The following is a 19,036-nucleotide window of genomic DNA, read 5'->3' as shown; positions in this document are numbered from 1 at the left end:
GAAATCCATAAGGGCTAAGGAAGAAAACAGTATCTCAGAGTAAGAGGGGGAAAGATTCTAAATACTTCCCCCTCCCCTCACAGTGCCCCTTCCTGAGAGCCACTGCCACACGCCTATAACAGGAGATAAATATTTTTTGGCGGAGCCCGGTGTTTATTTAACCCTTTCGAGACACGGCTCTCTGGCATCCCCTCGCTCCTCCAGGCACAAAATCCAGCCGTCCTGTCCCTGCCTGCCGGGGCTGGGGCAGCTCGGTCCTTACCCGCAGCCCCTCGCTGGCTGGGACCCCCCAGCCCTGGCTGTGTCCAGCACCTCTCCCTGCTCTCCAGCGCTGCCCTGCGAAGCAGGGGGTACCTGAGCCCGGCCCCTGGCAGGGGGCAACCCACCGTGGGTGGGAAGGGGCTGGGGGGAGGATGGAGGCAAAGAGAGAAGGGAGGGAGGGATTCAGGCCAGGGGATGGCGACCACGGATGCGGAGCAGGGGGTGCAGAGAGGGGGATGCAGACCCCGACAGTCCCCTCCCGTCGATCCCCGCAGTTCGCAGCCCACCGGGCAGGGGGAAGCAGCCCCCGAGGAGCTCGTCCTTCATCCCCCCCCTCCCCGGGGTCGTTTGTTCGGGAGCCGGGGGGCGGCTCGGTGCTGCCGGCCGGGGCTGCAGGGGCGAAGCAGGCGATGGGTTTCCCTTCGCAGTGGGGTGCTCGGGGGAGGGGGGGGGGGGGGGGGGGGCTCGAAGCGGGCCCGGTGCCGGCAGAGCCCCTCCGCGGGGCACCGGGCTGGGCTCCACGCGAAGGTCGGAGCTGGCCCTCCCCGGCACCCCCGAGGGCAGGGGGCTGCGAGCCGGAGGGAGGAAGCTGCAGCCCGTGGGAGGCAGAGGGAGGACAGGGGACGTAGTTCATTAATTGCCACCTCCCGATGCACCGACGGGGAAGGCGAACCGGCGGTTCCCCGCTCAGGGTGCGCCTCGCCTCCCCCCTGCCCGGTGCAGCGGGACCGGGGACGTTTCTGCCCTCCTCCCTCCACTTTCCTTTTCTTTTTTTTTTCCCCTTAGTTTTCACTGGGGAGGGGGGGAAGGGGGGAGCTAAAAGCCCCCCTCGGGGGACCGCGCAGAACGCTCCCACGCGTCCGCCCCCGCGCAGGGCTCACAAATCAGGAGGAGCGGGATTAGGGCCGAGGGGCCGGGGCGCCGGGCAGTCTGTCCCGGCCCGGGGGGGCCTCACCTGGAGGGGTCACGGCTCCCCCGGGACCCGCGCCGAGCCGCACCGGCCCCGCTCGGACCCAGCCGGAGCCAGGCTCTGCCTGGACGGGGCGGGGAGGGGGAGGGAAGCGGGGACCTCTCCCTAACCCCCTCCCTCCTGCAAAATGCGGCCGCAACCCCCCGGGGAAGAGCAAAGCCAGGTCCCGTCTACCGGACCGTGAGCGCGGTGAGGGCTGTGCGCCGGTGGCAAAGCTCCCGGCTGCCGTCGGGGTGATGCCGAGCTCACCCGGGAGGGGAAGAGAGAGTCTGCGGTCCCCTCCGCGGGGTCCGGGCGTCACCTGCCCCGGTGCTTGTCTGCAGGGTTTTTGTGCCCGTCTAAGCCTCGGCGGGAGCTGGGTCCCGAGCAGAGGTGTCCAGTGCGGCTGTCACTTCGGGGGTGCCCTCGGTGGGGCAGGGAGGGCCAGGGACCCCCCGCCTGTCCCCTGGGAGGGTGCCCGCGCCGCGTCCCGCACGCCGGCGTGGCATCCCCGGGAGCAGTGCGAGGGCTGGGGACCGGGGCATCGCCTCTGGCACCGGTGCCACGACGGCTCCGTGCTTCGCCTCAAGCATCGCCCACGCCGGGCCCTTCCTCAAGGGAGGACCCCCGAGCCCCCCGGTTACGGACCGCAGCCCAAACTTCTACGACCACCCAAACGGCTGCCATAGGGAGGGAGGCACGTTGTGAGCGCCGGCTGCGGCCCCCCCGCACCCCGTGGGCAGCCCCACGCAGACCTCACGCGTGGGTGGCACCAGCCCGGGTCGGTGCCTTACTGGGACAGGAATATGGGACCAGTCCAACGGCGACCGCCCGAGGGTGGTGCTGGAAACACCCCCCCCCCCCGGCATCGCAGCACCTGCCCGCGGCTCTGCTCCGCGCCCACGGGCGCTGCCTGGGGCGGACGGGCCGTGGGAGCCCCTCACCGCGGCCTCGGGTCACTGCTGCCCGGTGGGGCGAGAGCTCGGCAGCCCCTGCCCCGCCGGGATCCGACCTAACTCTGCCGCGGGGAGAAAAGTGGTTGAAAAACTGGTAAAAACAAAACAAAACAAAACAACCCCAACAAACCAAAACAGAACAACTGGGTAGCTCTGAACACAGACGCGCAACGCGCCCACGGGCAGGTTTTCGCGCTCGGCGGTTTCTTTCCTCACGGAACGTGTTCATGGGGTAAATCCCTCCGGATTTCAGCAGCGCCTCGTTGCTTCCAACGTTTTCACATTTATTTGAACGCTGGGAGCGATCGGAGAGGGCATTAAAAAAAAGAAAAAGAAGAAAAAGAAAAAGAAAAAGAAAAAGAAAAAGAAAAAGAAAAAGAAAAAGAAAAAGAAAAAGAAAAAGAAAAAGAAAAAGAAAAAGAAAAAGAAAAAGAAAAAGAAAAAGAAAAAGAAAAAGAAAAAGGAAAAGGAAAAGGAAAAGAAAAAGAATAAATCACAGTTAAATAACACCTTGAAATTGTAAAGCTTGGAAACCCACGCGACCCCACGGCTTCACCCCGCTTTTAAGAACCGAAACGAAACGAAGGAAGCTCCGGCTGCGGCCACGCAGGGGTTGGGGCTGGTTTTCCGCGGGGACGTTTCTGCCCGTGGCTAGCCGAGAAGGAGCCTCCCCCGGTTGAGATTTTCTTTTCTATCTTTTTTTTTTTCTTTTTATATTTTAAATTTTTTGTTCTTTTTTGTTCTTTTTTGTTCTTTTTTTTTTTTTCTTTATTTTTTTTCTTTTGCTCTGTGGGCACAGGGATACCCCGCCAGCCGTAACCGGCCGCTTTTCGCCAGCAAATAAATACATCCCCAGCCAGTTGCGTTGCATTATTCCGAGGGAAATAGCTGGCATTCCTGCACCAGTTTATTTTGGAGCTGAAATTTCCCACCCTTCCCGCAGCGCTGGTCCCCGCGGAGCCGGGGCTGGCCGGGCTCCCCCGGGCGCCGGGACCCCACCGCCGCCCAGCGCCCGGGTACCGGCGGGCTCCCGGGGCCGAGCCGGGCCTGATCCCGTCGGCAGAGGCCTGCGGGCGGCGGAGCTCTGCCCGTCGGTGGACCGAGCAAGCGGCGGGCGAGACTCGCCGAGGCTTTTTTTTTTTCCCCTCCGTTTTTCCGAAAAGGAGAGAAACGGCTCCTTGGGGCAAGGGCGCACAAATCCCCGCCGCACGTTCCCGAGGAAAAACCCGATAACGACGAAATTATTTCCTCGCTGCCCGGCACCGGGGAAGAGTTAAATCGGCCTAACCACCCGGACCGAGCGGGCAGCGGGGACCAAGGGCTGCTTCCCCCCCCGCCGCCCCTTCGCGGGGCCGCGCCGACGGGGAAAAGCGGGGAAAAGCGGGGAAAGGGCTTTTGTCCCCCTCGCAAGGCCAGAGAGGCTTGGTCGGGGTGGGGGGGGGGGGGTGCAGGGAGGAGGACCCTCTCCGCTGCTCCCCCCGGGGAACGCAGAGCCCCCGCAAGCGGGGCAGCCCGGGGCCCGGCGGCCCCGACGGGACGGTGAGGGGCTGGAGGGCTGCTCTCCCGAGAGAGAGTTGCCGTGAACCCCGGGCACGGCGGGGCCGTGGGCCGCTTAAGCAGGGCCGGGGGGCAGGCTGGTGAGACACCCCCCCCCCCCCCCCCCCCCCGCTTCTCCATTAGTGTGGGTTTCTTTGCAAAGCAGAGCCGGAGCGCTGGCTCGGAGCAGAAAACGGGCTGCCCCCCCCGAAACCCCCGCCGGAGAGATTTCGGTGTGTTCCCCGACATCTACCGGGGGGGGGACACGACACACACGGACATCGCCTCCCTCCGGCGCGACCCCCAGAATTGCAGAGAGGCCCGCAAAGGAGCGAGCCACCCCCCCACCCCTCCCCGGGGGGGCGGACGGACACCACCAGCCTTGTAGGGGGCCGGGGGGGGGGGTCGGTCAGCGGGTGCGGAGCGGTGCGGGTCACCCTGGGGGCCCCATCCTGCCCCCGCTCCAGGGGGGAGCCGTCGTGCGCGTCCCCCCCCGCCGGGAGCGGAGCCGTCGGGACTCATCCCGCGTCCGTCCCCCCCGCCGCTGCCGGGAGGCGCCCAATCCTGGCCGGGACCGGGGCTCCCCCGCCGGCCGTCACGTGGGCCGGCCCGCACCGGGGGCCGCCGTAAAGAGCCGCCGCCGCCGCCGCCGCCGCCACTGCCCCGCCGGGCGCAGCCGGGGACGCACCCACGGGAGACGGCGGCGGGGGAGGAGGGAACCGGGGGGAGGGCAGCCCCTCTCTGCCAGGGGGGTCCCGGTTGTTTTTAGTTTTGTATTGTTTTGTTTTCTCTCCTCCCTCCCCGATAAACTTTTATTCTATTTTTTTATTGTCATTAATTTTTGGTCTTTTCCTGGGATGGTCTGAGCGCAGCTTCATGCCCACCCGGCCATGCCCGGCTCCGCTCCCGGCCCGCTGCCATGTGAGTACCTGCGCGGGATGGGGGGGGGATGCTCTTGCGCTGCTCCCCGGCTTGAGACCTCCGTCCGCGCCGAGGGGCCTGCCGCGGGGTTAGGTCGCTTTTTAATCGATGGATGGAAGACACCGGGGATGCTCCCGGTCCGGGGCCGCTGCCCAGGGCTGTCGAGACCCCTCTCCCGTCCGGCCTGGGGGCCCGAGGGGCCGCGCTGCGATCCCGACCGCCTCCGCGCCAGCAAGGCCCCGAGACACGCTCCAGGCCCGGGCCTGGGGGGCAAAAAAAAGAGGAAAAATGAAAAAAAAAAAAAAAAGACGGGAAGGGAATTACTTTTTTTTTCTTTAATGGGAGGGGGGAGAAAAAGAAAGAAAGGAAGGGGGGAAAAGAAATTCTTGGTTTTTTTCGGCCCCTCGGAAGTGCGGCGGAGCGGTGGGAAGGGGCCGGCGGGGCCGCTGCCCGGTGCACGGACGCCGTTTCTCGCCGTCGTGGCGAGTTCCTCGGCCTGGCGCCGCGGGTTTCCCCCGCGGGACGAGCTGACCGGAGGAAAGTTTAAAGGGAAGGGGAAAAAAAAATACAAATTACAGCTCCTGCTTCGAGGCGGGGAAGAGGCGCTTTCGCCGCGGGGAACGCCGGCGGGTGCGCGGGGCCCCGGGCCGGGGTCTGTCTGCCGGGGTCTCAGCCCGCGGGTCTCGGCTCTTCCCCCCCCCCCCCAGGTTCCTCTGAGTGAGCCCCGCGGTAACGTCGGGGCGCAGCCGGCCGGGCCCTGAGCAGCCGAGGACGGAACATGTATCAGGGTCTGGCCCTCGCCCCCAACCATGGCCAGTCGGCTTATTCCCACGACTCCAGCAACTTCCTCCACTCGTCGGCCGGCTCGCCCGTCTACGTGCCCACCACCCGGGTACCCTCCGTCCTCCAGACGCTGCCCTACCTGCAAGGCTGCGAGCCGCACCAGAGCCACCTCGCCAACCCCCCGGGCTGGGGTCAGACCAGCGGCGAGGCCTCCGCTTTCAACGCCGGCAGCCCCCACCCGCCGTCGGGTTTCTCCTACTCCCACAGCCCGCCGGGCAGCAGCCCCCCGGGCCGCGACGGAGCCTACCAGGGGCCCCTGCTGCTGGGCGGCGGGGGCCGGGAGCAGTACGGCAACGCCTTGGTCCGCTCCGTTAACGGGTCCTACTCCAGCCCCTACCCCGCCTACGTGACCCCCGAGATTCCTCCTTCCTGGACGGCCGGACACTTTGAGAGCAGCGTCCTGCACAGCCTTCAGACGAGGCAGGCGGCTCTGCCCGGCCGCAGGTCCACCTTCGGTAGGTCGCCGTCGCCCGTCACCGTGGTTTCGGGGCTCGCCGAGTCGTTTTCCCGGCTCTCGGCGTCGGGTCGGAGCCGTTCAGTCGTTTCCCCCGGCCGCGGGGTGAGCCGCCATCCCCCACGGGAAGGGACGGGGGGGGGATTTTATCCCGGGATGGAGGGACGGTCCGGGCGCGGGGGGTGTGTGGCTGACCCCGGGCAGATGGAGGGGGGGGTGGGGTGCGTCGTGTGTGTGTGTCACACCGAGGGCAAAGACCGCGTTTCAAAGAGGAGCAATTCCCCCGCAGGACGGAGGAGCGGAGGCCGTCCGACCCCTTCCCCCCCCACACCCCCATCCCCCCGATATCTCCTTCCCACAATATCGACTTTGTGCCTGCGCTTCAATACTTACCCTTGTGTTTAAATTAGCGGGGCAGATTTATAGCTCCCTCCCTTTTAAGTAATTTATTGGGGTAAATGAGTTTAGGTTTTGAACAGACTCTCGGGCTCCTAATTCGCAGGTCCGCAGCTGCATCGCTCTGCGGCCTTTCGAGGGACGCCGAAACGCGCTCAGGCGTGGGGCAATAAACCCCGCTTCAACCCGTTTGCACCCACACCGGAGAGCCCTTTCCAACCCAGCCCCGAGCCAAGAAAGTTTGGGGCTTGATTTAACAGGACCCTCCGTGCGCGGGGTTTATAGCCCCGGGGGTATTTCACCCTCCTCCTCCTCCTCCTCCTCCGGCAGTGGTTTGCAAAGTCCTTTAAAAGCCACTTCAAGATCTCAGCCGCGCTATCTTCTTTACTGCGGTGGACCGAATTATCTTATCTTTACCCCAAGAACAAAGTTAACCCAGGGAAGCAGCCCCCCCTCCCCGCCGAGCTGCCTCCCCGGCTCGGCTCTGCCTCCCACGCCGGAGCTGTTCGGGAGCATTTTCTTTCCAGGATTTTCTCTTTGTCTGGGAAAATCCGTTGCGTTGTGCGGGAAGGGATCGCTCCGGTCCTGCCGAGGGAGGTGACGGCGTAGAAATCTATTTTGCGAGTTGAATTTGGGGGTTTGGGATCCGGAATAGTGGCCGCCGTCCTTTCTGCCGTTTATTTTTCCTCTTGAATAGTGTAAACCGCTCTTAAGTAGCGTAAACTATTCTTTTTCAACTAATGAATTATTGCAACTTTTTTCTTTTTTTTTTTCCTTTTTACATTTTATTTTTATTTTTCATTTTCCCCTTTTTTAATTTTGGGGGGTTTTTTTGTTTGTTTTTTTTTTAATTTTTGAGTTTTTTTTCTTTTTCTACCCGTTGGATCATTATTCATACGATCGAAGATTAAAAAAGAAAAAAGAAAAAAACATTCCTGGCAGAAGACATTATTTCAAAAAGAAAAGCGGCGGGAGGGAAGAAACCGAGAGGTCCCTGGGTTTTGCTCCCGCTGCCGCGCTCGGGGTAGGGATGGACCGGGGACGGTGCTCGGGACGGGCGGCTCGGCGGCTTCTTCCAGGGGCTTTCGGAAAGGGGGAAGAAAAGTGAGGAAGGCTTCTTCCAGGGGGAAGAAAAGGGAGGAAGAGCCTCTCTCGCCGGATTTCGGGGCCGCGGGGGGCCGGTGAGGCTCTCCCCGGGAGCGCCGGGCTCCCCGCCGTTGCCGGCCCCGGGGCGAGCGGAGCCGCAGCCCGGCGTTGCTCCACGGGCAGCCCCGAGCCCTTCCCCAGCGACCACCGCGCCTGGATGGAAATCGGGAAAATCACCTTTTTTTTTTTTTTTTGCCCCCTTCCCGATTTATTTTTGCAGCCCGGGCTGCGCCCCGTGCAGGGATCAACACGGCGCTCCCTGCCTGCTCCCTTCCCAGGGAGACCCCAGCCGCACTCCACGCTTTGGGGTCTTCTGGGCTAGGGATGGTGGATATTCTGATTTTGACCAAATATGCAAAGATGAAGGGGAATGAAGGGGTTTATCCCACATTTGGCAGAGCGGAGGTGAACCCGCCCCCCCCCCCCCCCCCCCCCCGGCAGGGATTGTCCCTTGCAGAGGAGCAGCGGGCACAGAGCATTAGGGACCCTCTCCTGTGGGGTCCCCGGGGGTCCTGGGTGGCCGTGGGTGGTGGGACCGGTTCCTGACCCGCACGCTGTGGTGTCTCTTCCAGAGTACCTGGAGGAGTTCCCCGGGGACGGCCGGGAGTGCGTGAACTGCGGGGCCATGTCCACGCCGCTCTGGAGGAAAGATGGCACCGGGCACTACCTGTGCAACGCCTGCGGGCTCTACCACAAGATGAACGGCATCAACCGGCCCCTCAAGCCACAGAAGAGGCTGGTAAGAGGGGGAGACCCCCGCAGGGATCCCCTGCTCCACCCGGGGGGTGGCTGGGGGGCAGGAGCCCGGGGGCTGTTGTGGTGTCTGCGCTTGTTGGGGTCTCTCTACTTGTGTTAGGGCCTGTTTGACCCTCAGAGCTCCCTCAAATAAAACGCCATTGGTGCTGGCGGGAGCCCCTTCTTGTGGTGCAGAGCCGGCTCGGGTCAGGAGGAGCAGAGCGAAGCCGGAGGAGTTGCTGCCCTGCACGGCTGGTGGGCAGCACAGAGACAGGGCAGCAGGGACCGGAGGGGTCTCAGGGCTGCACCGCAGCCGAGCAGCCGCCGATCAGCCCTGCCCGCAGTCCGAGGCTCCCTGGGCTTCCCCTGGCTCTGTTCCTGCAGCGGGCGCGTTGCTTTTTATCCTGTAATAATTATTATTATTATTATTATTTCCTAGTTCTTCATGCAGACACAAACGGTCTAGGCAGGGTGGTTGAACAGGACACAGGGCCGGTCCTGAGCTGGCCCAGGCAGATTTGCGGCCGCTCACGATGGGAGCAGGATGGGGCCCGGTTGCCCCGCTGCCTAAGGGGGAAATTTTGGGGGTTGACAGTCCCCAGTTTCTCTGCAGGTTAAAGCATTAATTCCCCCCTTAACATGATACTCAGCTTCCTCCAATTGGGATCCCACCGTGAGAGAGGAAAGGCACCTCCCTGTTTGTTTTTTTGTAGAGTTGCTTTGGGATGTTTAAATTTGGTGGTAACAGTTTTGGTTTTAGAGCCTGTCATCAGCAGCCGTCATTACAAACAGGATGTTTGTCGGAGCCGCGCTGGGGAGCAGCTGGGAGCTCCCTTTGCTTTCAATCCGAGTGTATTCCCGCAGTTATTTTTTTGCATTGCAAAACAAATTATTAGCAATAACCCAGCAGTGACAAGGTTCTGTGTCAGAAAACCATTAAAAAAAATAAAGACGTTGGGATTGAGCAAGAAGTTCCATTGTGATTCCTATCCCGGAAATGTGGCTCTGGATTTGCAGAATGAAATGAGCAGCGGCTCCTTGGAAAAATCACCCTGGTTTGTTCAGCACGTTCAAATCGAGACGTTTCTGTGAAACATTGAGCATTATCCGATGGGATTTGCCTGTCTCACCAAAACCCTCCTGGTCTCTTTAATGTAACGGCATTAAGTCAGCACCCCGGCAGCGGGCTCGGCTCGCTGCTGTGCTGCAAATCTCAGAGTTACCCTGCTGATTTCTTCAGGGCAAATGTGATCTGTGCGTAGAGAGAGAGGTGCAAACCAGTTTAAACCCAGCTCCGCATTTTAGACTGGCATCAAAATGTGGCGCGGGATGAATTTCCAGGGTTTTTTTGGACAGCTTTTCCCCAGAGGAATCGGAAAGGTCTCGCTGCTATTCAGTGTTTTATTTCGGCACATGGGAAGGGAGAGATCCGCGTGTCGCCTGCACCCCACCCGCACGGTGCAGGCAGCGTTCGGGAGCCCTGAGCTCCCTCCCTGCTCCTCTGCCACTGCTGGCAGAGCCCCGTGCCTAGCACTCGCCAGGCATTTTTTCAGCAAAAATTTCAACACAGTTTTCTGGTGGAGAACGCTGATTTGCAGAATTAAGACCATTTTCTAGGAATAAGAAAATCTTGCCAGGAATTATCAAAGCACTCCAACCTTTTTTATTATTATTTTGGCAATCAATACAATCATTATAAAGCCCAAATGAAAGAGCTGATTCTTATCCAGAGGAAGCGTTTCCGTAAGGTAGAAATACTTCAGGGGATTTGAGTTTACGGATTAGACGAGGGGCTGCAATTTTGACTTTCCCTCCCGACTTTGGAATGAAACATTTCAAAATCTTGGATTTTCCCAAGGGTTTGAAATGTCATGTTGCAACAAGTTCTGCCCCGCTGGAGGAAGGGGGATCCACTGATGATGGACAAGAGGGTGCCAGGCGTGCTCTGCGAACCCACGACCAAGGGAGGGACCTGCACCCCGGCGGCTTGGGCTGTTTCTTCTCCCGAACTATTTGCATGGTGAGGGATGTCTTCACTGCTCATAACCTCACCCCCACAGGCTGGGTGGGAGCAGAGCAGTGAACGCGGGGACACCCCATTGAAATCGGCTCTTTCACAACGCGGTGAAACGCAGACGCGGGGAGGAAAAATGGCTGCTTTTGTCCTTTACGTTATGACCTTTGTTCTGTAAGTAGACGCCAGGCTGGGAGTTATTCTGACTTCTGTTTTCACAAAACAAAGTCCCGCTGAAAGCCCCGGAGAAGGCGACGTGGCCCAGATAACACCGCGGGAATGATGCCCTACAGCTCGGTAGCGCTCAGCCTGCTTGTGAGTGGGAGAGGGTGAGCACTAGTGGTGTAGTTTCCAGTTCATTTTTTGTTTCTTTTTTTTGAGATAAGGGCAGCATCCTCCACATGGCAGGGACAGCTGCTTTGCTCCAGCCTGTGTCTGGCTTCAAAGCACCGTGGCTTTCGGCAGAAAGGATTTATCTTCGAGGAGGATGGAAGTAGCACTTTATTTTAAGCAGTATCTTTTCTAGCCAAAGTTGCTTGGTGCATTTCACAAGAAGATACCTTAGATCCAGTCCTAAAAGCAAAATCACTTTGACCGTCCCGGAGCAGGCGCTGGAGGTGGAAGGCTCTGTCCGCGCGCGTGCCATTCCCTCGTGCGCGGGCAGAGCTCCGCGGCGCGGTGCAGCACGGGATGGGGGGGCAGGCGCAGCAGCCGTCCCTCACCCAGCAGCTCCCACACCGTCCGGAGTTCAAGGACTAACCTGGAGTTGAGTTTCGCTGGCTTGGCTCAGGGGGTATTTTTTCAGCCTGTCCTTTTTTTACAGTTTGCAATACATAGTGGGTTTGCTGACGCTTTTGGAGAAGGTGGGGATGGGACTGGTCACAGTGGTGAGGCAACCTCATAGGACCTTGGAGCCGTGCAGCGTTCACGGTGTGTGCCTTGGCGTTCTCCTGGCCGCCAGTCCCTGCGGGTCCCTTGTCCACCGAGGTACGGGTTTGCCCAAAGCTATGATAACAAAGGCAAATCTCCGATGATGCTGCTGCCTTTGGCTCTGAGCCTTGGATCTGCCCGCTTTCAGGAGCTGAGCTCGGATATCTCAGCATGCTTTGCTGCAACCTCTTTCCTATCAACACCACCTCCCTTCCATTCTGCCGCCAAGTGGGACAGACAAGCATCGATTGAATCTGGGGATTCAGAGGCTTCTTTTTTTCTGTGAAACCCTGTGGTTTCATTTCTACTTCTGAAAAGGAGATGCAGCAAAACCTCTGATGGCTTTGGGCTCCCTCAGAAGGACCTGTCCTGCTGGCTCAGAATTTTTCGGGCTCTCCCAGCAGCACTCGCACACGGTTGATTCGATAGGGACCAACTCACCATTCCTTGAGCTTATCAGCAGCACTTGGCTGTCAAGCCCAGTCTGTGAAGAGTTTTTGTTTGAGTGTACGCTGCATTTGTATAAATAAACACCGGAGCACAATGTCGAAGTCAACAACTTCCTAGACAAGGTCAGAATGGTACAAAGGCAGCCGGGTGGAGGCAGGCAGAAATGCATTTTCTTTTAAGGGAGCTGCTGGGAAACCAGCAGTAATGTATTGTACCCTTGTCCTTCAGTGAACAAGAGTAGCCTTGGCTGTCTCTTGCTTGCTAAGCTGGCAGGCTGTGGTGCATGGCCAGGTTCTCGCAGGGTTTCTGGGGTTTAAATTGTAATATTTGGCCATGGAGAATGGTTTCTGCTCTCCCTGGCTGCGTGAGGAGGCAGCAGCTCACAGAGTGATGTGCAGGAGATGCAGAAGGCACGTGCTGCTGCCCCAGCAGCAAGCCCATGAGCAGGTTGCGATGCAGTGCTGGCAGGGAGGGCAGAGCTCTGGCAGGGCTGGCATTGCCCTTGGGCCACCGGAGCCACGGGTCTCGTTGCCACCTTGTCTGCAAGCCACGGATAAAGCATTGTAGGAAATAGGGACAGTGGGTGACTCCCTCCCAGGGACCTGCGGTGGCCCAGAAATCTCGGGGCTTTCCAAAAGGCTTTGCATACGCCAGCCCATGCTAGGCACAGTTACTCCAGGGCTGAGTGCCTCCAAATTCCCCTCAGCATCCACGGCAGGAGCAGGACCTCAGAGCCCTTGCACCCATCAGCTGCTCAGGACCTCCCTCTGCTCCCATCAGGGCTGAGGTCCCTCCAGGTTGCAGGGATGAACGGCACAGCCCCAGCAGCTGAAAGGCTTGAAGGAAGCTTTGTAGCTGCTCCAGGAACTTGCTGTGACACCATGTCCCATATTAGGGACAAGAATTGCTGTCCCCTCCTCTGTGCCAGGCTTGTCAGCTCACACCTCGGTGTATTATTTTCGCCTGGTTATTTCTTGAAAGCTAAATAATTTCCAGAGAAATACTGTTATTAGCAAATAGTTGCTGAGACTTCTTTGCCGAGCAACGGGTGAATCAAAGCTTGGGCATGTCACTTGTGTCTCTTGAAACTCAAAGCTGATCTTTATTTGACTGCTGACCTTGTAAAAACGTTTCATTTTTTTTCCTACTCTTCCCACTTCATTCGTCATATTGCTCAGTCATGATACCAAGGAATAATGGAAGAATAAACAAACAGGGAGTTCTTATGATAAGTGCCTGCATTACCTATCATCTGCCTTTGAGAGGAATCCAAGCGATTTTTCTCAAGACTGAAGAACACATTCAAACACCTGAATGTGGAGAGCCTGTGATATTACTTATGTCACTGGTATCTTACACTTAGTGAATTCTTTTATTAAAACAGTTTCAAGACCTAGTGTTAAGAGACTTTCAAATGAAACGCCTATCGAGCTGACAAGTCTGTATATAGAGCCTTGTGAATTTTCCAGCGGCTTGGAGTACGGTTGTCAGAAATAAATTTGCTGCTTCTGCCAGAATATTTTCCTTCTCCATTTGGAAGTATTAATGTTTCAGAGCCAGCAATCACTGCACTCACAAAATATGTCATTAGTTAATATTTGCACGGTGTTTCTGCAGCCTGTAAGAGAAGAGATTATCTGTGAGATTTGCAAAGAATAATCTCCCTGGTCCCACCATGGGCCAGTTCAGTTAGGTTGTGCTCAGTTCAGCCAATTGACTCCAGTTGCGTTAAATCAGAGATTAATTGGGATGTTGCTCACTTTAGTGGTAGTTCTGAGTGGAGAAAATGAGAAGAACAGTTCACTTATAGCACAAGGCTTTTTATTCATGCACTTAAAGCCTTCCATCTCTTGCTCCATCTGAGTGGATCTCCTGGAGGAAAGTTCTCAGTGCTCCGAGTCCAGATCACTTCCAGCAGATTTGTTGGGAGTTGCAATGAGTTGCAAGGACATTTGCCAGGTTTACCAAGCTCAACAAAAAAAGCACTCACAAATTAAAATGACCTCATCTGAATATAATTTCTTTGATCTGAATTTGGCTATCATGTGTGTTTCACATTTTCCAGGAAATTGGTGTAATTGGAGATTTTATTTTTATGCGAGAGGAAACTTCCCAAGTAATCATTTCTGTGTGTGCATTCATGTGTGTGTTTGCTTGTTTGTAAGTCTTCATCTAGACGTGCTGGCCTATGTTGCACTAACTGCCACACAACCAATACCACCCTCTGGAGAAGGAACGCCGAAGGGGAGCCCGTCTGCAATGCCTGCGGGTTGTACATGAAGCTCCACGGGGTAAGGGGCACGTTCACGCTGAGAGGGACCATTTGGGTGCTGGGATCACTGCCCAGCAGGTCCAGGATGTCAGGTCTGGAGGGACCAGTCTCTAGACTGGACCCAGGAAAGCCATAACCTGATCCTGTCTCCTTGAACAGTTAAAAGCTCAGTCTACTGAAGTTCTCCAGAATAAGGCTAAGGGGGTAATGGAACACTCTCAGGAGGTGTCTGCATAGAGGAGAGTTTTCTGTCACTGAGTGGCTCTTAACTAGGCTGTTTGTCAAGTTACGCCCCAAAAAGAAAACTTACCAGGCTCCAGCAGCTGGAGACTGAAGCTCCCCAAAGCCAGACTGGAGATCAGGAGCATATTTCTTCTAGATGTGGTAACTAAGAATGTGTGAAGGATGCTGAGGAGTCCATGTGGAGGCTTGCTGATAACATTTATCCACAAAGGATGGGAACTGCTGGTAACATGTCCATCAGCCAGAGAGGAGACTTCATCCCTCCATGCAGGCCTCTTCAGACTTCTGCCATAAAGGTTAAAGTCTCTATATCCCATGACCGTTCCCTCTGAGCCATGTAGGCTCTCAGTCTGTCAGTGTAATTTAATAGGGTCCTTTCATAAAGGTCACTAATAAATCAGGAAAAGGAAAATAGGAAATAAAGGAAAAAACAAAATTTGTGGGAAAGCCTTAGCTGTTAGCCTTATACATCTTCCAGCCAAGGCCTGTTGCAGAGAAAAATAGCGCTTAGTGAAGGACAAGGACTTTAGGTGCTTTGCGTGAGCTACAGCACGTAAATAGGAGAGCAACATGTGTGTGGGAAGGAGCTAAGTAAAATACAATATTAATGATTCCAAACTTTATGAATGTCAAGGTACCACGACCTCTGGCCATGAAAAAGGAAAGCATCCAGACGAGGAAAAGGAAGCCAAAAAACATTACCAAAGGCAAAACCTCAACAGGTACAGTGCTGCTATCATCCGTCACGGGGGCTTGGGGCACAATTCACCTCAACATGTCTTCTGCAAGAAATGATGATAATTAGAAAATAATATTGTAACCTTTTTCCCCGATGATTGCTTTGGTTGTAGAACATGTATTTATGCATAGACCTCGGGTGGAAAGAGGATGCTGGGTGGGAAACCTCACTGCTGTCGTATTCCTGTGAGGTTCCTCTGTACTGTGGGCACCTGGCTCCAGCCCAGCAGCACTCACGTTCAAGCAGATCTGGGCCAAAACGGGTAATGGGAAAAAACAGGGCTGGGAATGGTGTATTAAAGAGCCGAGGGAAAAGTATCATGATGCCTTGAACATCAGCCCACCCGGCTGGTACCAGGACCAGCACTGCCAGGCTGTGAAAAGTTGCTTCTCCTCCTCCATCATCATCCTGTCAGCCAAAACCAAAGCTGTACCTTGACAGAGATGCAGTGAAGAAAGAGAACAGTACAGTTGTGCCATGAGATGTGATGCTAGCCGTTAAAATATAAATTTACTTAAGAGCCCATTTCTGCTATGTTGCTTCACCGTCCTGCACCAATTGTGTCCCAGGGTCTACGACTTCGGCCACCAACTCCCCTTCTTCCATTACGAACTCAGACAGCACGGTCACTTTAAAGTCAGAGCCCAGCACGACTTCGCAGTATCCCGGACAAACCATCGTGTCAGTGTCCCAGGTAAGGCACAGGGGCCCCAGGCCATCACCAGCTGGGGTGGATGCTCCACACATCTCAGTAGTCATTGATCTGGGGGGCCTTGATGAGGTTAAGCGGTTAGTTCATTGCACTGGGGGTCACCAGCCTGATGGACTGCCTCAGACTGAGAAAAGCAGGCAGTGGGAGCCAAGACGTTGACTGGGAAGGGCTCCAGGCCATCAGCTCCCCATCAGCTCTTCCATCTTGCAGTGGGAACTGGGAGGTCCAAGCCCTGCTGATGCAGAGGCGATCGGTGGGGAACCAGCTTCAGTGCAGAGCTGGATTTAGTTCCCATCTCCTGCCATGAAATCCTGGGAGTTACAACCCTGTTGAGTTGGTGGGATCAGCCCAGGGTGGAAACCTCTGAACCTCCCAAGAAAAGACTCCCTGAGCATATGTTATCTGCGCTTTATGGCCCTGCGGTCCTCAGTGCTGACAGAGCTGTAATGCTGTCAGAGACCCCAGATTGCAAGGCTGTACTTCTGCCCCGAGGATTTCTTTGGGGCGGGTTGCTATTTTGTCTTGGTGGAGGAAAAAATGGCTCTAAATCAATCCGCACATCAAAATTTTGTGACCCAGCGCTGTCATTATGCTGAGTCTAAGTCCTCCCCGAGCTGGACATGCGTGCATGGAAAGGAAGCTCAGCTCCAGTGCCCGAGTGCCTGGCGAGAAGCCAGCTGCGCTCTGTGGGAGAGGGGGGTTTTTGGCTGCAACAGCTAAATCTGATTTGTGCTCCCTCTTAAAAAATATACATGCGCCTAGAGATCTCCAAACTGGACATGGTTAGACAATAAATAAACGCAGATGGACTCTGGGCTGCCTCCTCCCTGCTTGTTCCTGGTGCTTGCTGGGGATGGAGCACCCTTCCTTCAGGCTCCTCCAAAGGGCAGCAGTAGTATAACATAACCCGCCCTCTTCATAATCCATCCCAGTCCCACCACTGCATTACAACAAAGGGGAGAGTGACCCCTTGGCCAATGTCAGGCTTTCTAACCACTTTCTGCTTCCCTCCCCGGGGCAGGCGCAGAGTCAAACGGACGAGACGCTGGCCGGCAACCACGGCGAGTTCAAATTTGAGCCCGAGGACTACACTTTCTCCCCCACCACCATGGCCCCACAGCCTGGGCTGAGCGTCCCACTCCGGCAGGACTCCTGGTGCGCCCTGGCACTGGCCTAGAAACCCCCAAACTCCAGCAAAAAAGCCTCGGGACCAACGTTTTCGGCTGGCCCTGTGAAGAGCCGACGGGCAGGAGGACGGGCTGCCCCAGCGCTTCAGGACTGCGGGGTGTCGAGCCGCGGCAGCAGGACAGGTTTCTCTCGGAGGATGTGCATGGAAAACGCTGGCTGGATGCGGCCAGGATCGCCCCACTGCAGCATCAGCTCCCCTAAAAGCTCATCCTCAGCCGGAGGGCCCCAGGGTTGCCTCTCCAAAGCCGGAGCCCCGGAGCTGCCTCCATTTTCCCAAGGAAAATCTCCTTTGAGATGAAACCAGCAAATAAATGCATCCCAGAATCTATGTTTATTCGCGGTGATTTCTCCCTCCTATGACTCCTCTGTGTGCAATTTATTCCACTTTCCAATAAAGACTGTAATAACATGGCACCAAATAACTTAATTTTATTAAAATGTAAACTGTGTGGCCTGTCTTATGTTTTATTGGCCACAACAGGAAGAAAAGAGAAAAAAAAAGGCAACGATTGTTCTAAACATTTACTGTTTTATATTAAAAACGATCATCTCTATAGAGTGTTAGCTTCTGAAGCGTTTAGCGTATCAACACCGAGCTGATGAGTCATACATGAAATAAACACGCTGCTCTTCCCTTTGCAGCTCCAAAGAAAGATTATTTTATTATTATTTTAGGCAAACCACATGACAAAAATGGTCAAAACCTGCCAATAATAAAGGAATATGGAAATGCTCTTTTTCCTTTGTATTTCCTGATTGGTTTTGATATTGTCAATTCTGAGCATTAGAAAATCAGAAGTTAGTCCTCCATAAGTTAAGAAAAAAGGCTTGAGGGACTGAAAAATAAAGGATGTGTCGGAGGTATGTTTGTTTGCATCCAGTTTTGGGGATGTTTTAAATGGAGGATTTCCAGCTTTCAGCCATGCAGGGCAGTGATTCCTTTTTAATTATTTTAACGAAAGTCAAGCAGAAAATTATTTATCGGAGCTGAGCTGTAGTAAGAGATCATCGGTGATGCAAAACCCACATCACAGTTCCAAAAGCTGACAACAGCGCATTTCTACAGCTTCTCGGAGCTGCCCTGGGGAGGCAGGCGATGGCGAGGTTTGCAAAGGGACCCTGAAGCTCCCAAGGAACCTGGACGTGAGGAAGAGACTATATTGAGGAGGAGCAATGGGTAGGAAATAAAAGGGGAGCAAGGTCATGAAGCTACTTCTATGGCCTGCTTTATTTATTATTTCTAAATAAAATCCTCAGCCTGGCTGGACAGCTATTTATGGGCAGGAAGCTGTCAAGTAATAGTTCCTTAAGATAGATTTCGACCTGTCCAAGGCTTCCCGGAGCAACTCTTCCTCTTGTCAGAAAAGATGGATCACTTGATTTTTATTATAAACAACAGAGTAAAGATAATCAGGGAGAGTGAAATCTGACATGAAGTTTCGACTCAGCTGAGATGGAGGATGGTGCTTTCCACCATGCAACCCTTGCTGGAAGAAAGGAGATGATCCAGGCACTGGGGAGCATTGGTCCCCTCCAGTGCTGCCATAGCTCAGCGGTTGGTCCCTCAATGTAGACCTGTGTGGGTGTGGGGCTGTTCAAGTCACTCTTTTGTCAAAGCCCACGGACGAAAACCATCTTTGGAGGAATATTTCTAGTGCCTCCAGAGCTTTATTGGCCTCTTGCATCAAGGCAAGCTCCAGTGTTGGTGCAGGGGCTACCAAGGAGTGGCATCCCTCCAGTGCCAGGCTCGGCAGCTGCACACTGTGTTTGCATGGTCAGGCTCACCACAGATCCACGACTTCACTGTTTGTTTTTCCATTCTGTGGCCTGCCAGCACCCACAGCAGAGCTGGGCACAGCCGTCCAGTGGATAAGCCAGCAGCACGGGGCTAGTGGGGTGGCACTGTCCCCAAATCCAGCCCAAAACATGCCTCTGGAAGTCAGGAAAATGGGTGATGTGGCCCGGGTTTAGGCGACCTGCAGGTACCCGAGGTGACATGTTGGGACAAGGGCAGGGGGGAGCAGGACCCCTGGGTATAGCATGAGTAATGTTCCTGGGCAAGTCCCCAAACCCCAAGATCTGCAGGCAAAAAAAAGGCAGCACAGCACAAGTCACGGCAAGATGATTTCGACGGACGATGGCAGGGGGTCCTCGCTTTTTCGTCTGCATGACCCTGAGGGGGAGAGTTATTTTAAAGGCAAACAAGAAGACCCAAACAATGCCAAGATGTTGACACCAGTGGCTCCAGCAGTTTTATTTATTGCCTGTTGGTAACCGTCAACCGGGCGTCG

The 19,036-nt window shown here is 55.8% G+C and overlaps 1 protein-coding gene across 1 annotated transcript; it reads left to right on the top strand.

Moving 5' to 3' along the window:
- Positions 1-4,438: 4,438 nt before the first annotated feature.
- Positions 4,439-17,473, top strand: GATA5 (GATA binding protein 5). The gene is made up of 7 exons (XM_075438749.1): positions 4,439-4,623; positions 5,331-5,921; positions 8,035-8,201; positions 13,757-13,882; positions 14,741-14,828; positions 15,415-15,539; positions 16,579-17,473. The coding sequence occupies exons 2-7, from the start codon at positions 5,402-5,404 to the stop codon at positions 16,732-16,734; spliced, it is 1,182 nt and encodes a 393-aa protein (XP_075294864.1). The 5' UTR covers positions 4,439-4,623; positions 5,331-5,401; the 3' UTR covers positions 16,735-17,473.
- Positions 17,474-19,036: the final 1,563 nt, after the last annotated feature.

Source organism: Opisthocomus hoazin, chromosome 18 (assembly GCF_030867145.1).
Source record: "Opisthocomus hoazin isolate bOpiHoa1 chromosome 18, bOpiHoa1.hap1, whole genome shotgun sequence".
In the NCBI taxonomy this organism is placed as follows: domain Eukaryota; kingdom Metazoa; phylum Chordata; class Aves; order Opisthocomiformes; family Opisthocomidae; genus Opisthocomus; species Opisthocomus hoazin.
Note: the sequence above shows the minus strand (reverse complement) of the source record. Positions and strands in the feature narration are given on the sequence as shown.

Coding starts and splice junctions, on each gene's coding strand:
- GATA5 (XM_075438749.1), top strand. CDS start 5,402: ATGTATCAGGGTCTGGCCCTCGCCCCCAACCATGGCCAGTCGGCTTAT. Junction 5,922..8,034: donor CGGCCGCAGGTCCACCTTCG/GTAGGTCGCCGT, acceptor TGTCTCTTCCAG/AGTACCTGGAGGAGTTCCCC. Junction 13,883..14,740: donor TGTACATGAAGCTCCACGGG/GTAAGGGGCACG, acceptor ATGAATGTCAAG/GTACCACGACCTCTGGCCAT.